Source organism: Natrix helvetica (genome assembly GCF_964273705.1).
Source record: "Natrix helvetica genome assembly, chromosome: 1".
Taxonomy (NCBI): Eukaryota; Metazoa; Chordata; class Lepidosauria; order Squamata; family Natricidae; genus Natrix; species Natrix helvetica.
Window position 1 is genome coordinate 239,039,243 of NC_138548.1, and position 23,508 is coordinate 239,062,750.

General features: G+C 35.9%; 1 protein-coding gene across 1 annotated transcript in view; it reads left to right on the forward strand.

The window, feature by feature from the left end:
• Positions 1–23,508, forward strand: part of NPLOC4 (NPL4 homolog, ubiquitin recognition factor) — a 50,774-nt gene that overhangs the window by 21,266 nt on the left and 6,000 nt on the right. Inside the window, exons 9-14 of the mRNA XM_081938726.1 lie at positions 1,994–2,080; positions 4,023–4,094; positions 5,423–5,549; positions 11,268–11,428; positions 22,070–22,141; positions 23,187–23,282. Coding sequence (XP_081794852.1) covers positions 1,994–2,080; positions 4,023–4,094; positions 5,423–5,549; positions 11,268–11,428; positions 22,070–22,141; positions 23,187–23,282 — 615 coding nt within the window. The remainder of the gene's footprint in view (positions 1–1,993; positions 2,081–4,022; positions 4,095–5,422; positions 5,550–11,267; positions 11,429–22,069; positions 22,142–23,186; positions 23,283–23,508) is intronic.

The window sequence follows — 23,508 nt, forward strand, 5'->3', positions numbered from 1 at the left end:
AGAGTTTTGCAATCTTGGGATCAACAATCTTTAATTCAGACTGAGGTCACCCAGCTAGGTATGTGCCTGAGGCAAGAATAGAATTCAAAAATTTCCAGTGTCTTAACTACTACACCAACCTGGCTGTATTCACAGATCCTTACAGATTATAATATATATTCACTCATCACTGTTAATTGCAATCAATCATTTGCAAGCATTAAAAGTATTTTTAAAAAGATGATTAATGAAACAATGTAAAAGAAAGAAAAGCATTATACAAAACGAATTTAGATAGCCTGCTCTCATTCATTTTTTTCCTATACTTTTCTTCTGAATATATTCTGAATTCACTTAACAGATAAATATTAGTACGGTAATTTAAATAGCAGAATTTTTATAAAGGTTAGCAATGATCAATGAGCTTATACATCTAGAAATTTAACAGATAATAATTTTTGTTGGAGAAAGGGAAATCAAACCTATCTGGAGAAAAATTAATTACCGTATTTTTCAGAGTATAAGATGCACCGGAGTATAAGACACACCAAGGTTTTGAAGAGGCAATTTTTTTTAAAAAGTAGGTAGGTAGAGGGTTAGACAGGGAGAGAAAGAGAGAGAAATACAGTAGGTAGGTAGGGAGAGAGATAGTAGTTAGGTAGGTAGGTAGATAAAGGGAGAGAGAGAGAAATAGAGAGAGAGAGAGAAATACAGTAGGTAGGTAGGAAGAGAGAGGGTGTGTGTAGATAGGTTGGTAGGTAGGTAGGTAGAGGGATAGAGAGAGAGAAATAGAGATAGAGAGAAATACAGCAGATAGGTAGGTGTTTCTGCTGGCACAGCACTTGATCAATGTAGTTCTCCTCAATCAGTTAAAGAGCTTTCCAAAAGAAAAAAAAAAGGTTTTGTACTCTACAAACCTCCCCAAAATGGCCTGTTTTTCACGAAAACGGGCTGTGGTTTTTTAAAGGCATGAATAGCCGGGGGGGGCAAAAAGAGCAAAAAACAGCCCGTTTTTCATGAAAATGGGCCTGTTTTTTGTCAAACAAATTGCATGCATACCTTTATGGAGGCTTATAGAGTGCTGCTGGGGGGGGGGCAAAAATAGCATGTTTTTTGCCCATTTCTGCCCTCCCCAGCCCCCAGGAGCTTTCTGAAAGCCTCCATAAGGATATGCACAGCCATTTTGGTGAAGGGAGGCAAAAAATGCTATATTCGGTGTATAAGATGCACCCAGATTTTCAGCCTCTTTTTTGAGGAAAAAAGGTGCGTCTTATGCTCCGAAAAATACGGTAAATATTTTAAAGGGAGAAGAGAAATTAAAAAGGGATATGGACAGGGAAAATAGAGAGGAACACAGAACTCTGGAATCTTTAAGTTGATTTGCATTCAGCATATTTTTTGCATCATTCTGGTTAGCCCACTTGGAAAGAAGCGCAGTGCAGGAATTCTCTGTTGATGCTTCATCTGCTGTCTCACAAGTCATTGTTATCCACCTTTCTATGGAGTGATTCCAATGCATTCTGACAGACAGTGTCTTAATGTTTAGATCAATTCTTAAGATTAAGGTGGGATAAGAAGCAATGGATAGAGACTAATCAAGGAGAGAATCAGCCTATTCCTGTCAGAACAATTAATCAGTGGAGCTTCAGAAGTTTTGGGCGCGCCATCACCAAAGGTTTTTAAGCCATTTGTCTGAAATACTATAGGGTCTTCTGCTTGAGCAAGGTTTTGGACTAGAAGACCTCCAAGGTCCCTTCCAACTCTGTTACTCTTATTCTGATTCTTGAAAGTAAAGTCTGATTTTATCAGGAAAGCATACATGTTCTAAACATTACGTAAGTACAGATCTGCTATATTCATAAGTGAAACTTCTGTAAATGGGACAAAGTAGCGTGTCTGTTTTCATTCTTCTAATACTTCCGCATTGTGGATGATGTTATTTTCCCTTTCAGATGCTAAATGCCTACCTGTTAAAAATTAGTTCTCTAATGCCGTTTGCTTTTTTTTCTTTTAGATTGGTACACAAAATAGTCTAGAGCTCCTGGAAGACCCAAAAGCAGAGGTTGTGGATGAGATTGCTGCAAAACTTGGCCTAAGAAAGGTATTGAAATACATTGGAGTCGAAATACTGAAGGAAATTTCTTTATACAAGGGAAGAAAACCTTACTAAATACCAAAATCATTTTGTCAATATGCAATTTATACAAACCATATTGCAATGTAATTGTATTGGAGTTGTGTAAAAGTATATGTATTTTAAAGGAAAGAAATATTTTATAATAAGATATCTGACAAACAAAAAAATCCTATCTGCCTAATGGAGGAAAAAAGGGAGAAATCCAAAAAAGAAAAAAGGAATAACAAGTCTGCATTAAATAAATAAATAAATTATTAAATAAATAAATAAAACTACACCATTATACTAAAATTTAAAAGAAAAATGTTTTTAAAAGTTATGTACTGTTAAAATTATATAACCATCATTATATTTCAGTTTTTAAACAACATACTAATATGTTTAATTTTGACTTGTATTTTGATTATCTTTATCTAAAGACTGCCAGTCATTTTTTTAAAATTGTGGCACATCAGCTTTCAGATCAATAATTAATTTTCTTATATAGGTGGAGGTAATTTATATTGTTAATCCTTGTTCCAGAGAAATAAAATAGATTTTATTTCCTGGAGTTTGAGCAAATCACATGACAAAATATTAATTTGGATTTATGCAAACATCTTTATCTACACATGGAATTTTCCTTTTTGGCTGTAAGATTGTTTTCTCATAGTTGCCAACCTTTTGGGCTGGTAAATATGTTTGGGATTTTGAGTGCTGTCAATGTTGTCACAAAATGCCATGAGGGGCTGCGTCAAAAAACAATATTTTCACAGAAAACAAATCAGTGTGATTATAAGAAAGTAACAATTGGACAAGAACCCAAAGGTGAGACAAGTGGGAATGAGCTAAAATCAAAAAGTTGCTTTTTTGATCACATAGCATTATTTATATATTTGGATTGAATGACATTCCAGTTGATCAGACTTTTAGCAGTTTACAATTACTCCTTTCAGTAAATAGAATTAAAATAGTGTATATAAGGTGGTAATGAAGTAAAATATAATTCTGATAAACACCCAGGAGCTCAGCACTCATCAAACTTTCACTTTGGATCAGCCACATTTCTATTCCACCCACAGAAACTGTGCAGAAGAGCCCTATTTTTTACCATTCCCTCAAGCACTAATAGGGATGGACTGTCTTTACCTGTAGGGCGGGTTCCCCAAACCCCAGTCCGTGAACTGGCATCAGGCCATGACATGCCAGAAACCGGTCCACACAAACAAGCGAAGCCCCATCTGTGGGATGCAGGCAGCATGCGAAACCATGCCCCCTCCGGTCCATGGAAAAATTTCTCTCCATGGAACCAGTCCCTGGTACCCAAAAGATTGGGGGCCATAGCTCTAGGGATAATGTGCGTAGAAGAGGCCATAATAGAGGGCGCCCTTGACAATATTTTCTCAAATGTGGGACGTACCTTCCCTCACAGATCTTCACCTGTTGGTCAGATTCCATAAGCAGGCAGTCTTGAAAGATGTACAGCTCCTAAGCTCCTAGACCTGAATGGAAAGATTTGATCTTGCTTTTTAGATTAACTAATATAAAAATTGAATATTGAGAAAAGTTCTGTGAACGACTCTTGGTTTTGCTGTCTAAATCATAGAAGACTAAATACCTTTTTTTTTTTTTTGCAAGGAGTCTGAAAAGTAGGAACCCTGTAGAAGTCATCAGATCTTTTCATAAGGGAGCCTAAAACTGCAGGTCTTACCAGCTGGCACTATAAAATGTATTCAAATGAGTTCTGCAATGCTAGAGAAATAATTTTTTTCCCCCCAGACAGCTGTGAAGAATATTTTCTCCAAGGGATTTATATAACGGAGGCCATATTGTACTAACTAGGATGGGCAACATTTTTAAATAAAACAAAACAAAAATAAATAAATAAATAAATAAATAAATAAATGTATATGTATTATGTTTTAAGGTTGGCTGGATATTCACAGATCTGGTTTCAGAAGACACACGGAAGGGGACTGTTCGCTACAGCCGAAACAAAGTAAGAATTTTTTCCTCTTTAATTTGCTTCTGGTTTTACAAAAAATATTGTATCATCTAGATGCACAATTCATGAGGAACAGGAATTCAAAAGGAATCCTGTGATGGATATGTAGGATTTTTATACTGAAGAAATATGTAGCACATTTTAATACTATATCTTACAACATATTTCCCTTTCCCTTCAATAAAAAGCTAAAGTCTCATTTGAATTGGGCTTTGTTATTGGCAATCTGCACAGCTCCATGTAGTTTTCCTGGCAAAAAAATATGGAAATGGTTTACTTTTTCCAAGGTGGCTTTTTTTTAACTTCCTGGCCTATAGCCCTGGATCTTTCCCATCAAAGTACTAACCAAGGCCTGAAGCCACTTAGCTTCTGAACCGACAAGGTGAGCTGAATCCTGTCACCTGCTGAGGCTTTTTTAAAACAAAACTTCCCTAGCAGTCATCTTGACTGTAGCGTTTTTTTTAAAAAAGATTTTTTGCTGTGAGACTATATCACCTAAAAGTAAGCTGAATATCTAATAACTGAATGTTCCCCACATTTATTCCAGTTCTTTTATACTAATCAGTTTTCCATTTTTTTCATCCTAATTCCAACCCTTCCAGTGTTGAATCTTCTATAATATTTTATAAATATCTTAGCTGGACATTATTTTGCAACCAAAACTAAACAGGAAAGTTTAACTATTTCTATTGCTATTTTTCTACCTTGATGAAATTGAAATATATTAAGTCTAAAGCTGATAGCATCTTGCCACTGAGATACCAGTGAGATCAAAACTTAATGCAGTTTTTTATTTGTATAGAGGTATATCGGTCCCTTGGGAAGTCAGCCAGTATGAAAACCTTAAGAATAGCCCATATTTTTGATCTTTTTGTAAAAAATTGTTAGGTCATTTAAGTATGCATGCTGGTAAAGACATGTTGAAATGTCAACTGATAAAGGATAAATGTTTAAAATTGGTCTTAAATGTTTTCAACTAGAAATCAAATAGATAACATGATTTATCTTTTATTTTCAAATCTAATTTCCTAATTCATTTTCCTAACGCCTTGTTTAAATTATCTATTATACAAAGCCCAGCTTCTGCTTGTAATTTCTTATATCAAGAAAAACCAAATACCCTAATCTCAATTCTTCTTCTATTCTGTCAGAAAACATGGTAAAGTGATGAAAATTCACAGGCATGAGGATCCCTGATAAGTGGCTAATCTTTTTCCAGGATGATACTCTATGCTGGATATTAATTCATACTTTAAAAAAAATCCTGTTAGGTTTCCTTAAAAATGCTCACCTGTGTTGTGTTGTCTTTTCTTCCTCTATAGGATGCCTTTTTCCTTAGTGCAGAAGAATGCATTACAGCTGGGCATTTTCAGAACCAGCAGCCAAACATATGCCGCTTGTCTCCAGATGGACATTTTGGATCTAAGTTTGTGACTGTTGTGGCTACAGGTAACAATAAAATACTGTCGTGTTTCTCCTTACCCTGAAGAGTTCTTGTCTGTCTTCATCCCTGAGGTAAAAAGCAAGGTTTTCTAGAAATGTTCAAAATCAAACACAACGCATTTTGCTCTACATTTTGACTTTTCTGCTTACAAAAATATCAGGGTATATGCTTAGGCATGTTGGATGGCAAAACAGAAGCAGGGTTTTTCAGTAAAAGTTCCTTAGCTATGGAATTAGTTTTATAAAGAGGTCCACCTGCTGTCTATTCTGTTATTTTTAGTGCGAGGCAAATAATTTTTTATTCCTGTAGGCCTTTTTAATCTGTTTATATTACTGCTGCATATGGCCTATTTTAGTAGTTTTATTCCCGCTGCGTTTAACTACTATTTCAATCAACCATTTTATTATATTTTAGCATGGCTATTTTGGATATTGGCAACTTAACACTATTTAGAAATATGTAAATATAGGAAGGTTGCCAGGGTACATAAATTGATGATTGATTTCAGATGTCACTTTCAACTTTCTTTTTTTTCTTTTTTTTGCCTTCTTATAACACAGATTCTTTTCTCTTCTACTAGTTTATGTTGCCATAACTCATCTTGTTTGAACTGGCAAGTTACTGTAATTATATTGAAATTTATTCTTCGCTAAATATTTTTCATGCAAGTATCTTTAAATTCCACAATCTAGTCTCTTGCAGTTTTCAAATACAGACAGTCCTTGACTTATGACCACAATTGAGCCCAACATTTCTGTTGTTAAGTGAGACATTTGTTAAGTGAGCTTTGTCCCATTTTACATTTCTTGCCACTGTTGTTTAGCGAATCACTGAAATTGTTAAGTTAGTAAACCAGTTGTTGAGTGAATCTGGCTTCCCCGCTGACTTCACTTGTCAGGTCACAAAAGGTGATCACATGACCCTGAGACACAGCAATAAATATGAATAAATATGAACTAGTTGCCAAGCATCTGAATTTTAATCATATGACCATAGGGTTGTAATTGTGAAAAATGGTCATAAGTCACTTTATTCAATGACGTTTTCATAAATGAACTGTTGTAAGTCAGGACTACCTTACAGCCATGGATCCTAATGTGTTTCTGCCTCTGTAGAAGAAAAGGTTAACTTCACGCACCTGTAATCCGTACCCTTTTTATTTTGACCAATCACATGCAGTTTTCCTCTGCCCCCTTCCCCCCAAAAGCAAAGAAACCACAAGAATATGTTTTCAAAATTAGCACTGCAGAGCAAAAAAGGAAAGACAAATCCTATTATTTGGCTAAAGCTTTTTTCTTGACAAAAAATTCCACACATACTGTATTTCTCCAAGTATAAGACGCACCTTTTTTCCTCAAAAAAGAGGCTGAAAATCTGGGTGCGTCTTATACATCGAATACAGCATTTTTTGCCTCCCGAAACTCCACCACCTTCACCAAAATGGCTGTGCATATCCTTATGAAGGCTTTCAGAGAGCTCCTGGGGGCTGGGGAGGGCAGAACTGAGCAAAAAAACAGGCTGTTTTTTGCCTCCCCAGCCCACAGCAGCACTCTATAAGCCCCCATAAGGGTATGCATGCAATTTCTTTGACAAAAAATGAGCCCGTTTTTGCAACAATCGGGCCGTTTTTTGCTCATTTTGCCCCCCCCTCCAGGAACACTCTGCAAGCCCCCCCCCCCCCCCCCCAAGGCTATTCATGCCTTTTATTGGGGAAAAACCAGGCCCGTTTTCGCAAAAAACAGGCTGTTTGGGGGAGATTTGCAGAGTGCAAAAACTTTTTTTTCCTTTTGGAAAGCTCTTTAACTGATGAGAATTACATTGATCAAGTGCTGTGCCAGCAGAAACAAAGTCTTAAGGTTTGTCAGCTATTTCCTTCTCCAGCACATGGATAAATATACCTGGAAACATCTACCTATCTACTCTCTCTCTCTCCCTATCTACTGTATTTCTCTCTCTCTATCCCTCTACCTACCTACCTACCTTCCTACACACACACACACTCTACCTACCTACCTACTGTATTTCTCTCTCTATCCCTCTACCTACTTACCTACTCTCTCTCTCCCTACCTATCTACTGTATTTCTCTTTCTCTATCCCTCTACCTACCTACCTACCTACACACTCTCTCCCTACCTACCTACACACTCTCTCTCCATACCTACCTACTGTATCTATCTATCTATCTATCTATCTATCTATCTATCTATCTATCTATCATCTATCTATCTCTATTTCTCCCTCTCTCTATCCCTTTACCTAGCTACCTACCTACTCTCTCTACCTACCTACTGTATTTCTCTTTCTTTCTATCCCTCTATCTACCTACCTACTTTTTTAAAAAAAAATGCCTCTTCAAAATCTTGGTGCGGCTTATACTCTGATGTGTCTTATACTCCGAAAAATACGGTATACATGTCTAATTAGTAATTTCATAGCTTCTTAAAATGTCATGGTTTGCAGGTACTCAATATTTCATTTAATTTTGTAGTGATACCATTGAAACAATAGTAATACACATTGGCAATTTATGCAGTAAAACATTCACTGAGTGGGCTTCAATTTGTTAATTGGTTATATTAATTACCTTTGTTCTTCTGTTTTGGTTGCTCTCTCTAAATAAGAGAACTCAAAAGCAGAATATTTTTATTTAAATCTTAAATGAGTATACCAAGGGGGCTTTTTCAAAAGGCAACTGCACTTTGTTTTTCCTTGAGGACATTTCACTTCTTATCCAAGAAGCTTCTTCAGTATTCACTGTCAGAACTGTAGTCAGAACTGAAGAAACTTCTTGTTTTCTTCAAGGAAAAACAAAGTCCAGTTGCCTTTTGAAAAAGTACTCTTGGGACAACCATGACCTGGATGACTGACAATCTCCATAGACATCTTGAATGACTAGCATATTTCAGCTGCTAAATTGAGGTGAATTATAATGGCTTCCACATGAGTAACACTATGCTATGTGATCATTCAAAGATAGTCAGAAAACAGGACAGAAATAATAGAAGGATGTAACAAAAGTCACATTTGACCTTCTTTGTGACTTGCTTGCTCTAGCTCAAGTCTTTCTATCCTTCCCCCACAAAATGAGGTTTTGATAGAAGAGGATGATAATATGGTACTTTTGTGGATTTTTTGCCCCTCGTGATTCTTGGTTTTCTCTAAGGCCAATTCACAAGATTCTTTTTAAACAGTGATGTGTTTGTTGTATAATGTGCTTCCTGAAACATAGTAATCCATGTCACTAGATTATTTGCTTGTCAGCAGCTGAGTAGAAACCTCAGGGCCACGACTGCACTTTCACCATTATTTGCAATTAAGTGATATTTCCCAGAGTTAAATACTTCATGATATTTTAGATTTTGCTTATCTTGATTTTTTTTAAAGTTATTTGCGGACTTCTGCAGATTCCTCAATACCTCTTGGTGCTGTTTTGCAGGTTCCTTTGTAGAGTCACATCACTATAGAGCAGTGTTTCTCAATCTTGGTGACTTTAGGTTCTGTGGACTTCAACTCCCAGAATTCCCCAGCCAGCTGCTGGCTGGGAGATTCTGGGAATTGAAGTCCACAGGACTTAAAATCACCAAGGTTGAGAAACACTGCTACAGAGTAATTTACTCCAAAGGTTATATTTGTCTTATATGTCCAATGCAAAATTATATTTTAAGAATATTACAAATGATCTCTTTGTATAAAATGGTAGTAGACAAATTGGATAACACCAGAATCTTCGACTCTGTGCTTACTTCATTGCATTAAACATTAAAGTTTATTACTAATATGCTTTTTTTTTTACTAAGATGCTCTTCATTTGGGCTGCATGTGACCCAGCAATAGACAGATGGGGATAAGGTTGAGAAGAATGAGGAACTATCAACAGCTAGTGTTTGTAGAGATGACATAATCAGCACTGTTTATTTGAGTAGGATAAATTCAGCAGCTTACACTTTAGAGACAGGATTCTAAAGAAAACCGAGCTTTTGCAAATAGAAAGAGGGTGCCATTTTTGGAGACAACAAAAACATTATGATATTCACATATTGAGTTCATGACAGAAGCGCTCCTGTCAGCAGAATTAAAAGATGAGTTCTTTCCTCTGGACATCTTTAAATCTGAGTATAGGACTTGATTTTAGGAGTGGAGAGAGGGGAGGAGCAGGAGCAATTCCCGTGTTATAAGTAGATTACCACTTGGCACTCAATTATGCCCATTTACGTATAAGCTTCATGAATGTAAAGTCACCGGCTCAAAATTGATATAGTAGAGGAAACTTGTAATATGAAATGAATTATATTTCAAAAAGCAGTTTTGTAAAGTTGATTTCTTAACTCAGCAAAAGCTCACCGAAATTAAAACACAAGTAAATATAGGGAAATTATGTCAGTCTAAACAATTCTGCCTTTCAGTGGAATGATTTAACTTGTTATCCAAAGTTTTGAGCAATTAGGAAGAACTTGTAGAGAATCATGAATCATTGGGGTCGGGGTGGTAAATCACTATATTTATTTATTCTTTAAAACTTTTACGTAGACCAAATATTTTTATGTTTAGTGCTGTCAGGCAGTCACTCTTGAGAATAGGGTGGTGCAAGGAATGATAGGGGCAACACATTTTGGGAATATGATGCTGCTGCTTTGCAGGTTGTACTGGTTGCCAGTTTTCTTCTGGGGACAATTCAAGAGGCTAGTTATCACCTTAAAACCCTTCCTGGCATAGAGCCTGCTATCTCCAGTTGCTTCTGCCCATCTGGTTTGGTCCAGCAGTGCCGTGTGCTCTGAGTCTCATCAATTAAAAAATACATTGTTACAGAAAGCCAGCATTCTTGGTTGCAATCTCTGCCCTGCGCCATAATCTGCCCCCAGGCATTTGTGTGGCTCCTGCCCTTATGCCTATCAGGAAATTACTGGCGATCTGATTGTTCTCCCAGGCTTTGAATATAGATGCTTGTAGAGTCTCTTTTTAGTTTTGGTTTAGTTTTGGTTTGTTTGTTTGTTTGTTTGTTGTGCTTTGCTCTTTTGGACCTTTGTATTTGAATAAGTTGGATTTTAGTTACAATTAAATTTTGGGAGTTGGGTGGCAAATAAATAATAAAGAATAGTATAAAGAATAAAGAATAAAAGTAGAAATGACAGCAATGGGGACTGCCAGGATTGCATCCACTAAGTGATGTAGTTATATGGCATTGCATTTTATGGCACATTACTTAGTGAAATTCCAGTTGCTATTACCATCATTAAGCAAGGACTACCTGTTTATAAATGCCCATTTGATCTTGATAAGGTATTGTGAACAGGTTGTAGGGTAAGAATTGGGAAGGACACAGTGCTCAATGCTACCTTTATAAAAATCTATTTCACAGTGTGTGTGTGTGTGTGTGTGTGTGTGTGTGTGTGTGTAATCAGTTCATTTAATCTTTCAGGAATTATGTAAATATGATATATGATGTTCTGTGCCTTATTGTCTAATGAACAAGGTATCTTTAAAACAATCCCCTGTATATGGTAAATCCTTTGGATAGTGTGATATCATTCCTCATTTGAAAACTTTTAAGCCAAGATTCTAGAAAAAGTCTGTTCTGTCTGGGCCATAAACTCTGAATTGAGGCTGCATTTCTTAATGAAATAACATGTTCTTCATAAAATCAGTGATAACCCATCTAGCAGCTTGAAGTGTGTTCTAACCTAACTCTGTCAAACTTATCTTCTTAAAATATCTCTGTTTCAGGGGGTCCTGACAACCAAGTCCACTTTGAGGGCTACCAAGTATCCAATCAATGCATGGCTCTAGTGCGTGATGAATGTTTGTTGCCATGCCGTGATGCTCCAGAACTCGGCTATGCAAAGGAATCCAGCAGTGAACAATATGTGCCTGATGTCTTCTATAAGGTAAATATTCATAACTTACACATCTCTGTTAACATACGACTTCTGTGAAGACCATTAAAGATACATAGCTTATCTTGTGTCTTACAAGCCATAGATGGCTTCATTTACTTATGATCTGGAGGGAAGGAGTAGCTTGAATCAGGAGTTTCATGAGTAAATGGGATCTGGTACAACTCAAAGCTTACAACTTGTGCTTTTTTATTTTTGTTTTTATTAGCAAAGCAAGGCAAGTTCTTAGTTTTGCTTTCATTCATGTAAAGTACTTCAAGCAGTTCTTCACTAAAGCAAGTTTGCTTTTCCCCACTTCCTACTTCATATCCTTTCTTATAAGGAGGGTAAAATCCTTATGGTAGTAAAGTTGAAAGAAAGAACTAGGGTTGACATGATAACAGTGTTCCAATATCTAAGGGGCTGCCACCAAGAAGGGGTGTGTGCCAACATAGCCTCCAAAGCACCAGGGGGCAGGATAAGAATGGGAAGAAACTAATGAAGGAGAGAAGCAACCTAGAACTAGGGAGAAATTAATTGACAATGAAAACAATTAATCAATGGACTACCTTACCTCAGAAAGTTGTGACTGCACCAACACTGGAGGTTTTTAAGATACTAGGCAACCATTTGTCTGAAATGATATAGGGTTTCCTGCTTGAGTAAGTGTTGGACTGCAAGACCTCCAAGATCCCTTCCCACTCCATTATTCTGTTAGTCATAAAACATCAGCCTGTTTTATGTGCACCCAGCTGTGCATGCTAAAGGTTCTTTTCTTCTAAATAAGTATATGTTTGTGGTCTGTAATGTTGATGAAATGTCTGCAGTGCTGTTTCTGTATTTCTTTCTTACTTAGAATTAAGTGAGGAGTTAATTACACTAGCTGATATTCTGTTTTGGGTGATGTTCTTTCTTTTTAATCTTTTTGGAAAGCCATTTCTGCCAGAAAGGCATGTCTCTTTTTGTTCTTCTTTTCACTAGTTTTGGGACCATCACCATTACTGATTCCGGCTTTCCCAGAACCAAGAAACCTTCATAGTTAGTGCTGTGTAGAATGCATTTAGTTGTTGTTGTTGTTGTTGCCAGCTATCCTCCTCCTTTCCAGAAATCTCTCTTTCAGTCTCTGGCTCTTCTGCCCTTTGCCCTCAATGGTTTTTTTTTTTTTTAATTTGAGGATATAAATTGTTTTTGTATATTTTTCTGCTCCAAAGCAGATCTCTGCTGATTAGTGATATAGTTTTGAGTACTTTTGTTTCTTGGCATTTCCAAGAGCCATTAATAGATGAGTGCCTATTAAATCTTTGGTTTTTATGTCTTTTTTAGTTGGATTAAAATATTTCACATTTTTAATTCATTGAATTTGCATTTCAGATATTATGTCAAATACCTCAGCTGGTGTATTTTATCCTCATGATTTTTCTCTTACATGAATGACGTTGAAGTAAACATAGTACCAGCCTTTCAGAATTTAAAAAGAATCTATGTTGATATACAACCACTAATCCTATCAGTGCTAACCAGAACTAATAAAGCCACAGGATGCCATTTTGTTTTGTTTTTTCTACAATTCAGCAGCCCTTTTGGCTTCCTTCTTTTCTGGTTTTGGAATCCCACCTAATCACCTCCAAAGATGACATTACTGATTTGTCTCCTCCTTACAGTAGCATAAACTATCTCTCTTAGTACATCAGAGTTGGGTTTCTTAATCTTGGAGAGCCATCAGTCTTGAGGGTGATAGCTCTATCGAGAGGTGGTTGGCAGTTTTGTGCTGTTAACATTCTATGTCCGATCCAGAGCAAAAACGTTGAAACTGGAAGTTGAGAGGTGAAGGGAAAGACAGACTAGTTAGCTACGTGATTGAAGAAAAATTGGAGCCTGCATATTTGCACCTACTGCTTACAAATAATACATCCATATCTATGGAAATACATGTTTGCAATATTTTCTTGTATAAGATCAATTTTTCCTTTTGTAATAGTGTCCCATCACTTTCCAGAGACAGCTTAACTTCAGCGTGAAGTATGTGGTTCTCTCCATCATGCCTCCTAGCAAGCTCTCAGAATTAACAATGCCACTTGTGTTTGGTAGTTGCTGCCGTCCCTCAGCTGACTTTAAATCCCCAACTAATGTTTGTTTGGTTGTTGTTGTTTTTCCCCTGGCCCAATTATGCTTAGATGAGATGTTCACTGAAGCAAAATGATGCAGCAATAAAAGCTGCAGGTTTCTCACAGCCAGCCAGAATAGTTTTGTGGTATGTGTGGAATATGCTTATAAGGTACCTGGTGAGAAGCATGAATTGCAACAAAGTGCAAAATAATAAAATGCAAAACAAGGATTTAAAGAGCCTCCGAGGCTAAGAATGAGGTGTGGGTGGTCATTGTGAAGAGGGAAGTTATGCCAAGAAAAGGCTTTTATATATCCATAAGATAGGACCCTAATGGAGATAAAGGCAATATTCCTAGTCTGTTAATGCAGACAGGCTGCATCCTTTTTTTCTTACCACAGCAATACAATTCTTAAAACTGTCTTAATTCTTATGGTTCATATGATACCTATTTAGAATTTTTTGCAGTGCTGTATTTTCTAAAGGAAGAAATCTTTAACCGATTTTTTAAAAACAAAAAAGCTTAATAATCTAAATATTTGTATTAGAGCAATGTTTTCTTAATATTTTTCAAAGTATATCCAAAGTCAAATGCTTGATAAGCTATAATTAATATCCATCTGGTTTTAATGTACAAATATTTTTAATAGTGCAGTAGAAATAGCACCACTCCAGAAAGAGAATTAATGTCCTTAATTGTCAATTTCATTTATATTTTTGTCAAGAAGTGAAAAAACCAATCAAATAAAGATGTAATGTTAGTCTGTAACATGGATTCTTTGGATTTCTGATTCTTTCAGTTTATAAGATGAATCTTTAATGTTACGTGCAGAGCAGGCTGTGAGAATGCAGACTTCTCTTGGGATCACCAAGATGCTCTTGTTTTTAAAGCATTTCTGATAGATATAAAATATAAATCTTAAAATAAGGGGTTTTTTTCTTTCAGTAAATGTTATCTTGCTTAATTGATCTGACTAGTGATAATTTACACTTTTAATTCCTACTCTTCAGGGGAATATTTTTATAGCTTTATATCACTAAGGATACATATTGGGCAGAATTTGTACACTGCTGAACATAGGACTTAGACATGCGAGAACTGCTTCTCCAGTTTAGAGAAAACACAAAAATGAAAATTTTGAAGGGGAAATAATTCTTGTATTAAGCCACTAACTTAATCACAAGCTTTTTGCTTCAATGTAAACCTAAACAGTAAGTAAATAATAATAATCAGGAAATATTTTTGACCTTCACATCAGGGGCACATGAGGCTGAACCATTTATTGTTGGAGATTAAGGACATATTTTGCTTGCAGGTTGAAGATTTAGATAAGAGATGGGACGAAGCTAATTGAAGTACTTAGATTAGATTATTCATTGGGGTGAAGGTCTTCTGGGAGATTCAGATTTTTGTCTCTTGGGAGATTTCTCTGAGGCACACCACAAGTGCTCTTCTATAAAATAACGAAAGATTTGTGCCTGAGAGCAGTATATATGGGTAGCATTCCCATGAAAGAGCTTTTAGAAATTTATTGGATATGCCCCAAGAAGCCAATGTTTGTGTAATGTGGAGTACATTTATCTCTCAATGTTAACAGCAGTTTAAATACAGCAGAAGCTATTGAACCCCTATGTTGTCTAACTGGGTAGAAGAACAGATGGTTTGAAAGCTCCTGTGGTCAGAAAAAAAAGGTGATATATGTAAAACTAGATAGATTTGAAGCAGTGCCTGTACAAACCCTGTGCCTTGCATGAGGTATCTGGTCCGAATCTGTTATTTCTTTACGTTTGAAAGGGAGCTGCTGAGTTAGTATTGTTGCTTACGAAAAAGCATATATTGGGGCTCAAGTTACATAGCTGAGAAAAATTGCTGAAAATATTATAAGCTGGAGCGCCTCAGTGAGTGAAGAGAAGTTTTAAAGTGAAAATATTAAACCTCTTTTTTAAGTCACACTTGTGTGGAACTAGGCTGGGGATTGTTGCTCCCTAGTCAGCCTTTTACTGATCTTGCCAGTTCTTCTGAGAATATATGAATAATCCGTGTCTTAAATATGATAAACATAGGAAAAGTGGGAGCCCCAGGCTTGTTCTGATTCTATAAAATGAGGCATTTTTCCCTAGCAACACCTTTAGGGTTTTTTTTGCCATATACTTTATCTTGGTTTTTTTAAAGACCAAGAAGAATTGGCAGCAATTCTTGGCTGAATTTTGACTGAAATGTTGACTGAATTTGGACTCAGACTCAGTTAGCATAGAGAGATAAAAGCTTACTCTACTTAGAAAATTGGGAATTATGAAAACGGGAATAAATATTCTAAATAGCTATTTTCTCTGTACCGGTTGATCAAGGAAATAGCCCCTGAAATACTATAGGCTAAGATACTATAACCACATTTATATAGTGCAACAGGTAGTCCTCACTTAGCAACCACAATCGAGACTGATCACACAGTCATTAAACAGAAAAATCAAGTAACCACGACTTTTAAGATTTTATTTCCATCTTCCATATTAAATCTGCTTGTGCCAAGCCGGCTGTGAAATTGGCAAACGGCAATCACATGAAAAGGATGCTGTGGACAGTCATAGATGCAACAGCAGTTGTGAATTATGCAAATGACAATGAGATGAATGTAGGACCCCGTAATGGATGTAAATTGTGAGGAATGATTGCAAAATTATGTTTACAACCATTGTAATTTTAAACTGTCACTCTACAAGGCATTTGGTAAGCATAGACTTAATGGCAGCACCTGAGTTAGTTAGTTACATGACTGCTGAGCCTTCTTTACTTTTTCAGTTGTGTGCTGTACAAACACAGTCTTCATCAATTTGTCTAAAATCAGGATTCATACAAGAGTAACAGTTTAAATAAACAGTATACTTTCAGTAATATGAAAAAGAAGTTTCCTTCTATCAACCTGAAGTTATCACTGGAGATTTCCTTGAGTTGTGGGAGAGAAATCCTATATAATAGGCAAAATCCTCTATATATAGCATAACAAACATATACGTGTTTGGTGTTTCTTTTAACATACATTGCCATTGGTTACAACATAGAGGAATGAAGTTATTGGAAGCCCTGAATGGGGAATTCATTTAAAACTCTGTATATATTTCAGTTTGAAATTTATGATGAACCATCTTTGATTTATGTGTTTCTGCGTATTTGAATACCTTCTTCCTGAAGTGGAGTTTAGTTAATTTATGAAGTTTAACTTTCCACTGTCTAATTGACATTTTATTGGGCTCCCTTGTGAGAGTTCAGCTGTGTTGTACTCTTGAAGTTGGTTCCTGCACCTTGGGGTTCCAGTCCCAGACTTATTTCAGAGATGGCTCAACATTCCATCAAATATATCATGCCCCCAAAATCCAAAGGGCACCTGGATTTTATGGATCCTTTGAAGCCCTCAAAGTAGCTAAAGTTTACTGCTTTTGCAGGACTCGGTTTCCTTATCGACTTCAAAAGAATAGCTGTGATTTTGGCATTAGTGAAAAGATATCACTCATCTTTGCAGTGAGCAAAGGTTATTATTGATGCTCTGATGTTTAAGTACTTAGGATTAATAGAGACAGATGATGACATTGTTTTTGCAAGGAGACCTTTGCCTGGCCTATCTCTTCAGAAACAAACTGGGTAAGATTTTTGCAATTCTACTATTGGTTCAGCCTGCATTTCTTCAGGCCATTGTACGCTGGCCTGAAGAAATGCCAGTTACTAGATTTTAGTTTCCACATGAAGTCATGTACATAAGGTTGCGTTCCATCATGTGATTTCAGTGGCGGTGGGATATTTTTGGCTAAATAGCTTTCTTCATTCTCGTTTTAAATAATACTCTTGGTCTTACTGAATGATGAATGCTTTGTATGTAGAATGGATCATTACATCTGAATAGGTGAGATGTCAAATACAGAGCTTGGTTGCAAGAATTACTAAAGGTGCTCAAGATTCTTCTGGTTCAGCAAATTCTGTAGTGCATGTCCATCTCCTTCTTTTCTCCTTCCTATCCCTATAGGTAGCTATATCCATATAGCTACTATAAAGCAGTGCAGGGGCGGGTGGGTAAGGTTGGTGGATTAGAACTCACAGTCTTGAACTTTGTGTGACATCCTTTAATAAGGTGACCAACTTTTTTACAATGAAAAGGAGGACAAAACACGTTCTATTGTCCAAAAGATACTTGAAAACTGTTTAATTTGAAACATTTCCAACTCCTTCAGGCTCTCTTTATAAGCATTATATCTTGTCCTGTCCTAGTTTTCCTCACTGTCCTTCCCTGGATCTGTTTCAGTTTCTCTGAATCCTTCTTAAAATGTATCCAGAACTCAATGCAATACTAGATGTGGAGTCAGACTAAAGTAGAATAATGAGAATTTGGAATGCATACATTTTTTGATGCAGCATAAATTGCATTTGCCTTTTATTGCAGCCACACTACACTTAGTGGCTCATATTCAGTTTGCTCCAAGTGCTGTAATTGAAATAGTAGTTTTCCTACAGTGCTTTTCTACTTTGTAGTTTTCCTACAGTGCTTTTCTACTTTGATGAATCAGTTCATTGCTTATTTGGAGCTGAGAAAGATTCTATTTTCAAGACAAATAAGTATTTTAAAAAAGAACCTAATTGGAAACAAGATCTTTCCTTCCTCCTATTTATTGTAAATATATATTTAACTAACATGGAGATGCAACTTCATGCCGTCCTTTATGTGGTATTACATACTGCTCATAAATGGGAAGCATCATAATTACTGCCAAATTAGCAAAGAAAATAGTATTTTCCTTATGGTTGCTGTACTTGACATTTATTGTACTAAAAGGCTTTCAAAAACATACTTAAAATAATTAGCAAGGGATTATATGTTCTTTCTTCATTTTAGGGTTCTGGGTTTATTTACTAGGTTTTCTATTACTGTTTTATACCAGAGAGAACAAAGATTTTGTTTGAAACCTATTCAACCATTTTTTTCACTTTGATTTCAGAAACTTGCTCTTAAAAAAAAAGTGAAATTCCCCAAAAGTAAAATATGAAGGTGCTGAAAAAATGTTTCTGCATTTTAGAACTTGATTGGATTTAAAGATCTATTCCATAGTGGCAAATTATATGAGTGGCATGGCAAATTCTCCCTTGCATAAGCAAATCTATAGATTGGTTTCACTGAATTTGTTTTTTGCCTTTATGTGGAAAAAGCACTCCTGTTGGATAATTGCTCATAGCTGCTGGCTTGGTATTCTCAGTAATTCAGGGAGCATTCTTAAAAGAAAGACAACTTTTGTCTAAAATATTATGCTTAATATCATTGGTATGTATGGGACAAAACCTTGTGCATCACTATAGAGATTAATTGCGCTATGGAAGTACACCAGCTTTCACAATAAATGCTGTTGAGATGGGCCCATGAAAAGAAACTGTATATATGTATGTCTGCTGTGTAAACTTCCTTCCCCTCCAAATTTTCCTGCTGAAGTTTAAAATATTTAAAAGCACTAGCCCTTGCAGTAATTATTGGAAATGTCATTATTTGAAGCATTATACTAACCTTGTTTGAGCAATAAAACATCTGTGAGATTTTTTTTTTTTACATTATGCTTGGAAAGCCCACTGAGTTACATTTTTCACTAGATGCCTAACTGATCGTGCAGTGAAGTAAGAAGAAGAGGTCAGTGATACTCTGTGTTTCCAGCTATGGGTTAACAGCTGCTTTTTTGTGTAAAGACGAAGGGTGACAAACAGTCTTGTTAACCAGCTAAAATGATTAAAATTGACATGTTGGCATATTTATAGTTGTTTGGCAAGTAATAATTAGAAAAGAGTTGAATTGCTTTTGTGAAACTGAAACCTGTTCCATGAGGTGGAGAGGCAGGGACCAAGACATAAATAAAATTTGAATCTGCTGTTGTGAGAATTACAAGTTTGACTGACTACACCTTAGCTACACCTTATGTTCTGTTTAGCTTGTGCATTGTTCATCAGCAGTGCCCATCTTAGGATTTTACATTTCTCTCCAGCTCTCTATTTTTCTTTGTTTATAGGGGTGCGTGTGCACACCTGTGCATCTATGTGAAGTTTATCTTCTTCCTCCCAGGGTTTCTTGGTTATACATCAAGTAAATTACATGGATAACCTTGTTCAAGTACCTTTGGAACCTGCCTCATGGCTACATTTTCAAAGCATAAGAAAAGAAAAAATGCGGTTGGGGATTATAAATGTGTAATTGATTTGTATTTGAGTAGGTTATTAATACCATTTAAATTGTGGTTTAGAAAATTTAATGAAAAATACCTGTTTTTAGCATATTAATTTCTGAAGTAATGTGTGCTTGACGGAAGTAAGGTCTTTTGCCACTTTGTCATTAGTAAATAAATACCAGCCATCTCCCTTCCCTTACTGAACTTGTAAAATAAGCCCAAATTTTGGCTTTTCTGGGCCACGACCAGAGGTGGTATTTAGCAGGTTCTGACCAGTTCTGGACAACCGTTAGCGGTAATTTTGAGTAGTTTGGAGAACCGGTAAATACCACCTCTGACTGGCCATCTATTCTCTGCCTCCCGAGTCCCAGCTGATGGGGAGGGAATGGGGATTTTGCAGTATCCTTCCCCTGCCTCGCCCACCAAGCCATGTCACACCCACCAAGCCATGCCCATAGAACTGGTAGTTAAAAAATTTGAATCCCATCATTGGCCACAACTATAGTTTAAGAAATAAAGGAGATTCGTAGTTTTTAGCAGCAAAATTTTCAAGGGAAGAAAGAGAACAGATTCAAAGCTGTGTGGGATAGTCATTCAAGTTCATAAGATGCATTGCTTCTCAATGGTAGATGAAGTCTGTAAAGAATGTTAGAAAAACCAAGGCACTTAAAATAATAACAAAGAACAACATTGTGTTGACTTGTCTCAAACTTGAGACAAGTCAAAAATTACCTTTCTAGTGAGCAACATAGGAACAGCAGAAAGTAAGGGGAAGTAATCTTAAGAAGACAGTGATCCTTGTATTTTTTTACTGTTTTTATGATGATTGTTAAGCAAATCACTTGGTCATTAAATGAATTACATGGTCATAAGTGCAACCCCATTTTGTCAAATGGGCACAAAACAGCAAAAGTCACAAAACATGATAATGTGACTATTGTACCCTGCAGTAGTTGTGAATGCAAGCCAGTTACCAAGCACCCAAAATGTGATCATGTGATTTCAAGGATGGGTGATCTTTTTTTCAAATCCATCATAATTTCAAATGGTTGTTATGCAACCAATCATAAGTCAAGGACTACCTGTAATGACGGAGCAAAAGCTGGGAATAGTTCTAGAACTTTTGGTGTGCCCATAGCATTTCTGAATTCAACACATCAAGAAAATAAAGACAAGTCATAGACTACAGTACTGGATTACTGCAATGCTATTCTAACTTCATTTACCTGTACATCAGCAATGTATCGATAGATAGATAGATAGATGATAGATAGATAGATAGATAGATAGATAGATAGATAGATAGATAGATAGATAATAGATAGATAGATAGATAGATAGATGATAGATAGATAGATAGATAGATAGATAGATAGATGATGATAGATAGATGATAGATAGATAGATAGATAGATAGATAGATAGATAGATAGATAGATAGATGATAGACAGACAGACAGACAGACAGATAGATAGATAGATGATAGATAGATAGATGATAGATAGATAGATAGATAGATGATAGATAGATAGATAGATAGATGATAGATAGATAGATAGATGATAGATAGATAGATGATAGATAGATAGATGATAGATAGATAGATAGATGATAGATAGATAGATGATAGATAGATAGATAGATAGATAGATAGATAGATAGATAGATAGATAGATAGATGATAGATAGATAGATAGATAGATAGATAGATGATAGATAGATAGGGTGGTATCTACTCATTTTAAATAAACCATGCAGTTAATGGTATAATCAGTTTTATAACTGCCTTTTAGAGGAAAAAATGGGATAAATATTTTAAAATACTAACTGCTTCTTTTACATGGTCTGTTTTTATAACAAGAACGCCTGAATGTTTTGGATTTAAACATGTGAATTCATATTTTACTTAATGAGATACAGTGAGAGGAAAAGGTATGAAAGATACTTGAATGTTAGAATCTTATCAGTTTGCTGGTGCTTAGATGACATACTATCCTGTTTCCCTGAAAATAAGATCTCCCCAGATAATAAGGCCAATTGGGCTTTTGAGTGCATGCACTAAAATAAGCCCTCCCCTGAAAATAAGCCCTCCCTCAAAATATTGCAATACAGCAGCAGCCATGAGGTGACCACGCTTGCTGCCTCCTGCACCTCAAAAATAATAAGACCTCCCCGAAAATAAGGCCAAGTGCTTATTTCAGAGGTCCTGTGTTATTTTCGGGGTAACATGGTAGGAATTGACCAATGGGCCCCTGGTTTTCTGTGTTTAATTGTTTTCTTCTCTTCAATAAACTATAGTTCTTTTTGTAATTCTTGGTTAGTTGTCTTGTGTAACAATTTGGGATGGCTTTTGTTTTAGGATATAGACAAGTTTGGCAATGAGATCACTCAGCTAGCTCGTCCTCTCCCTGTTGAGTACCTAATCATAGATGTAAGTATCAGTTTTGCTTACTTTTTACTTTGCCTAAAGTAAATAGAAACATTGAATAGATATATGCAAAATTCTCTCCATAAGTTAAATTGGGGGACTCTTGTCATATTAGTTCCTTACTGAAAAGGTAAGTGCTAACAAGTAGCTTATAGCTTTCTGATTGCAATTTTATTTTGGTTGTGTAAAATCTCAGAAGAGTGTTTAGTTTCTATATTAACATACTGCTCAAAGGATCTCACTGCTCCTACAAAATTATGTTTGCATGTTAAATAAGTGGGAAGTGCCATCTTCATAGAGATGTTAGTGATTACATCTGTAAGAGAACAAGTGTGTGCTGTATCTTTCAGAGAAATGATTAAGCAATGTATGTGTGACATGACTTTATTTATTTAGATCTCTATCCTACCTTTATTTTTACAACTCAAGGTGTATTCATAATGTGTCTTTTGATTTGTTGGTTAACATCTATCCTATGCAATATCAGGTTATATATGACACCTTTTCATTTTTAAAACTCAATCATCTGTAATATTAGCATGCCTGGGGCAACAAAATAAGTGTAGAATCCATTCTGTTAGAGGAATAGGGCTGCAAAAGCCATTGCTTTTGATAGCAAAGACAAGAGCTTTTTGTCTTACCTATATATTTTTTTAAAAAAAAGCTGTCTTACCTCCTTCTAGACTAGAAAGCAGTAGGAATTTGAATCTTTGATGGTTTCAGAAGTCTTGGGCAATATGGTCCTTTTGTCAGAGGTGTACTGATTCTTAATTACCTCATGCAAAACACTGAAAAAACCATAGCTTGCTTATATTTGCTAAAATATATAGGGAGACATACGAGAGGTTTTTTTAAAAAGTGACTGAAAGACCCATAAGAAACTTCATTTCATCTCTCCTTTCAATTTTTCTACCTGAGTCTTTATTTTAAAGGCATTATCTGAGGCCTGTCTCTGTCATAGATAGGGTTTTTGCCCTGTCTCTTTCAGTGCCTGTTGACATCATTTGTCATTTGAATTTCAACTGTTGTTATTTTTACTGTTTTGAAGATTACTACCACGTTTCCAAAAGATCCAGTTTACACATTTTCTATTTCTCAAAGTCAATTCCCTATTGAGAATCGTGATGTACTGGGAGAAACTCAGGTAAGTGTAAATAACAGTTTGGATGAAGGGAAGTATCTATACAATTGCATTTATTTAGTTTTTTTATATTTAAAAGCAGATAACATCATGCATAAAATTGACTTAGTTGCAAATGGTAAACAGTTTTAATTCACCCCTTTTTAGGTTTGTGCAAAATCTGACAAATTCTATGTGAACAGATTTCACATAGTCATGTAAAATGAAGTTTTTGCTATATCTGGAGATC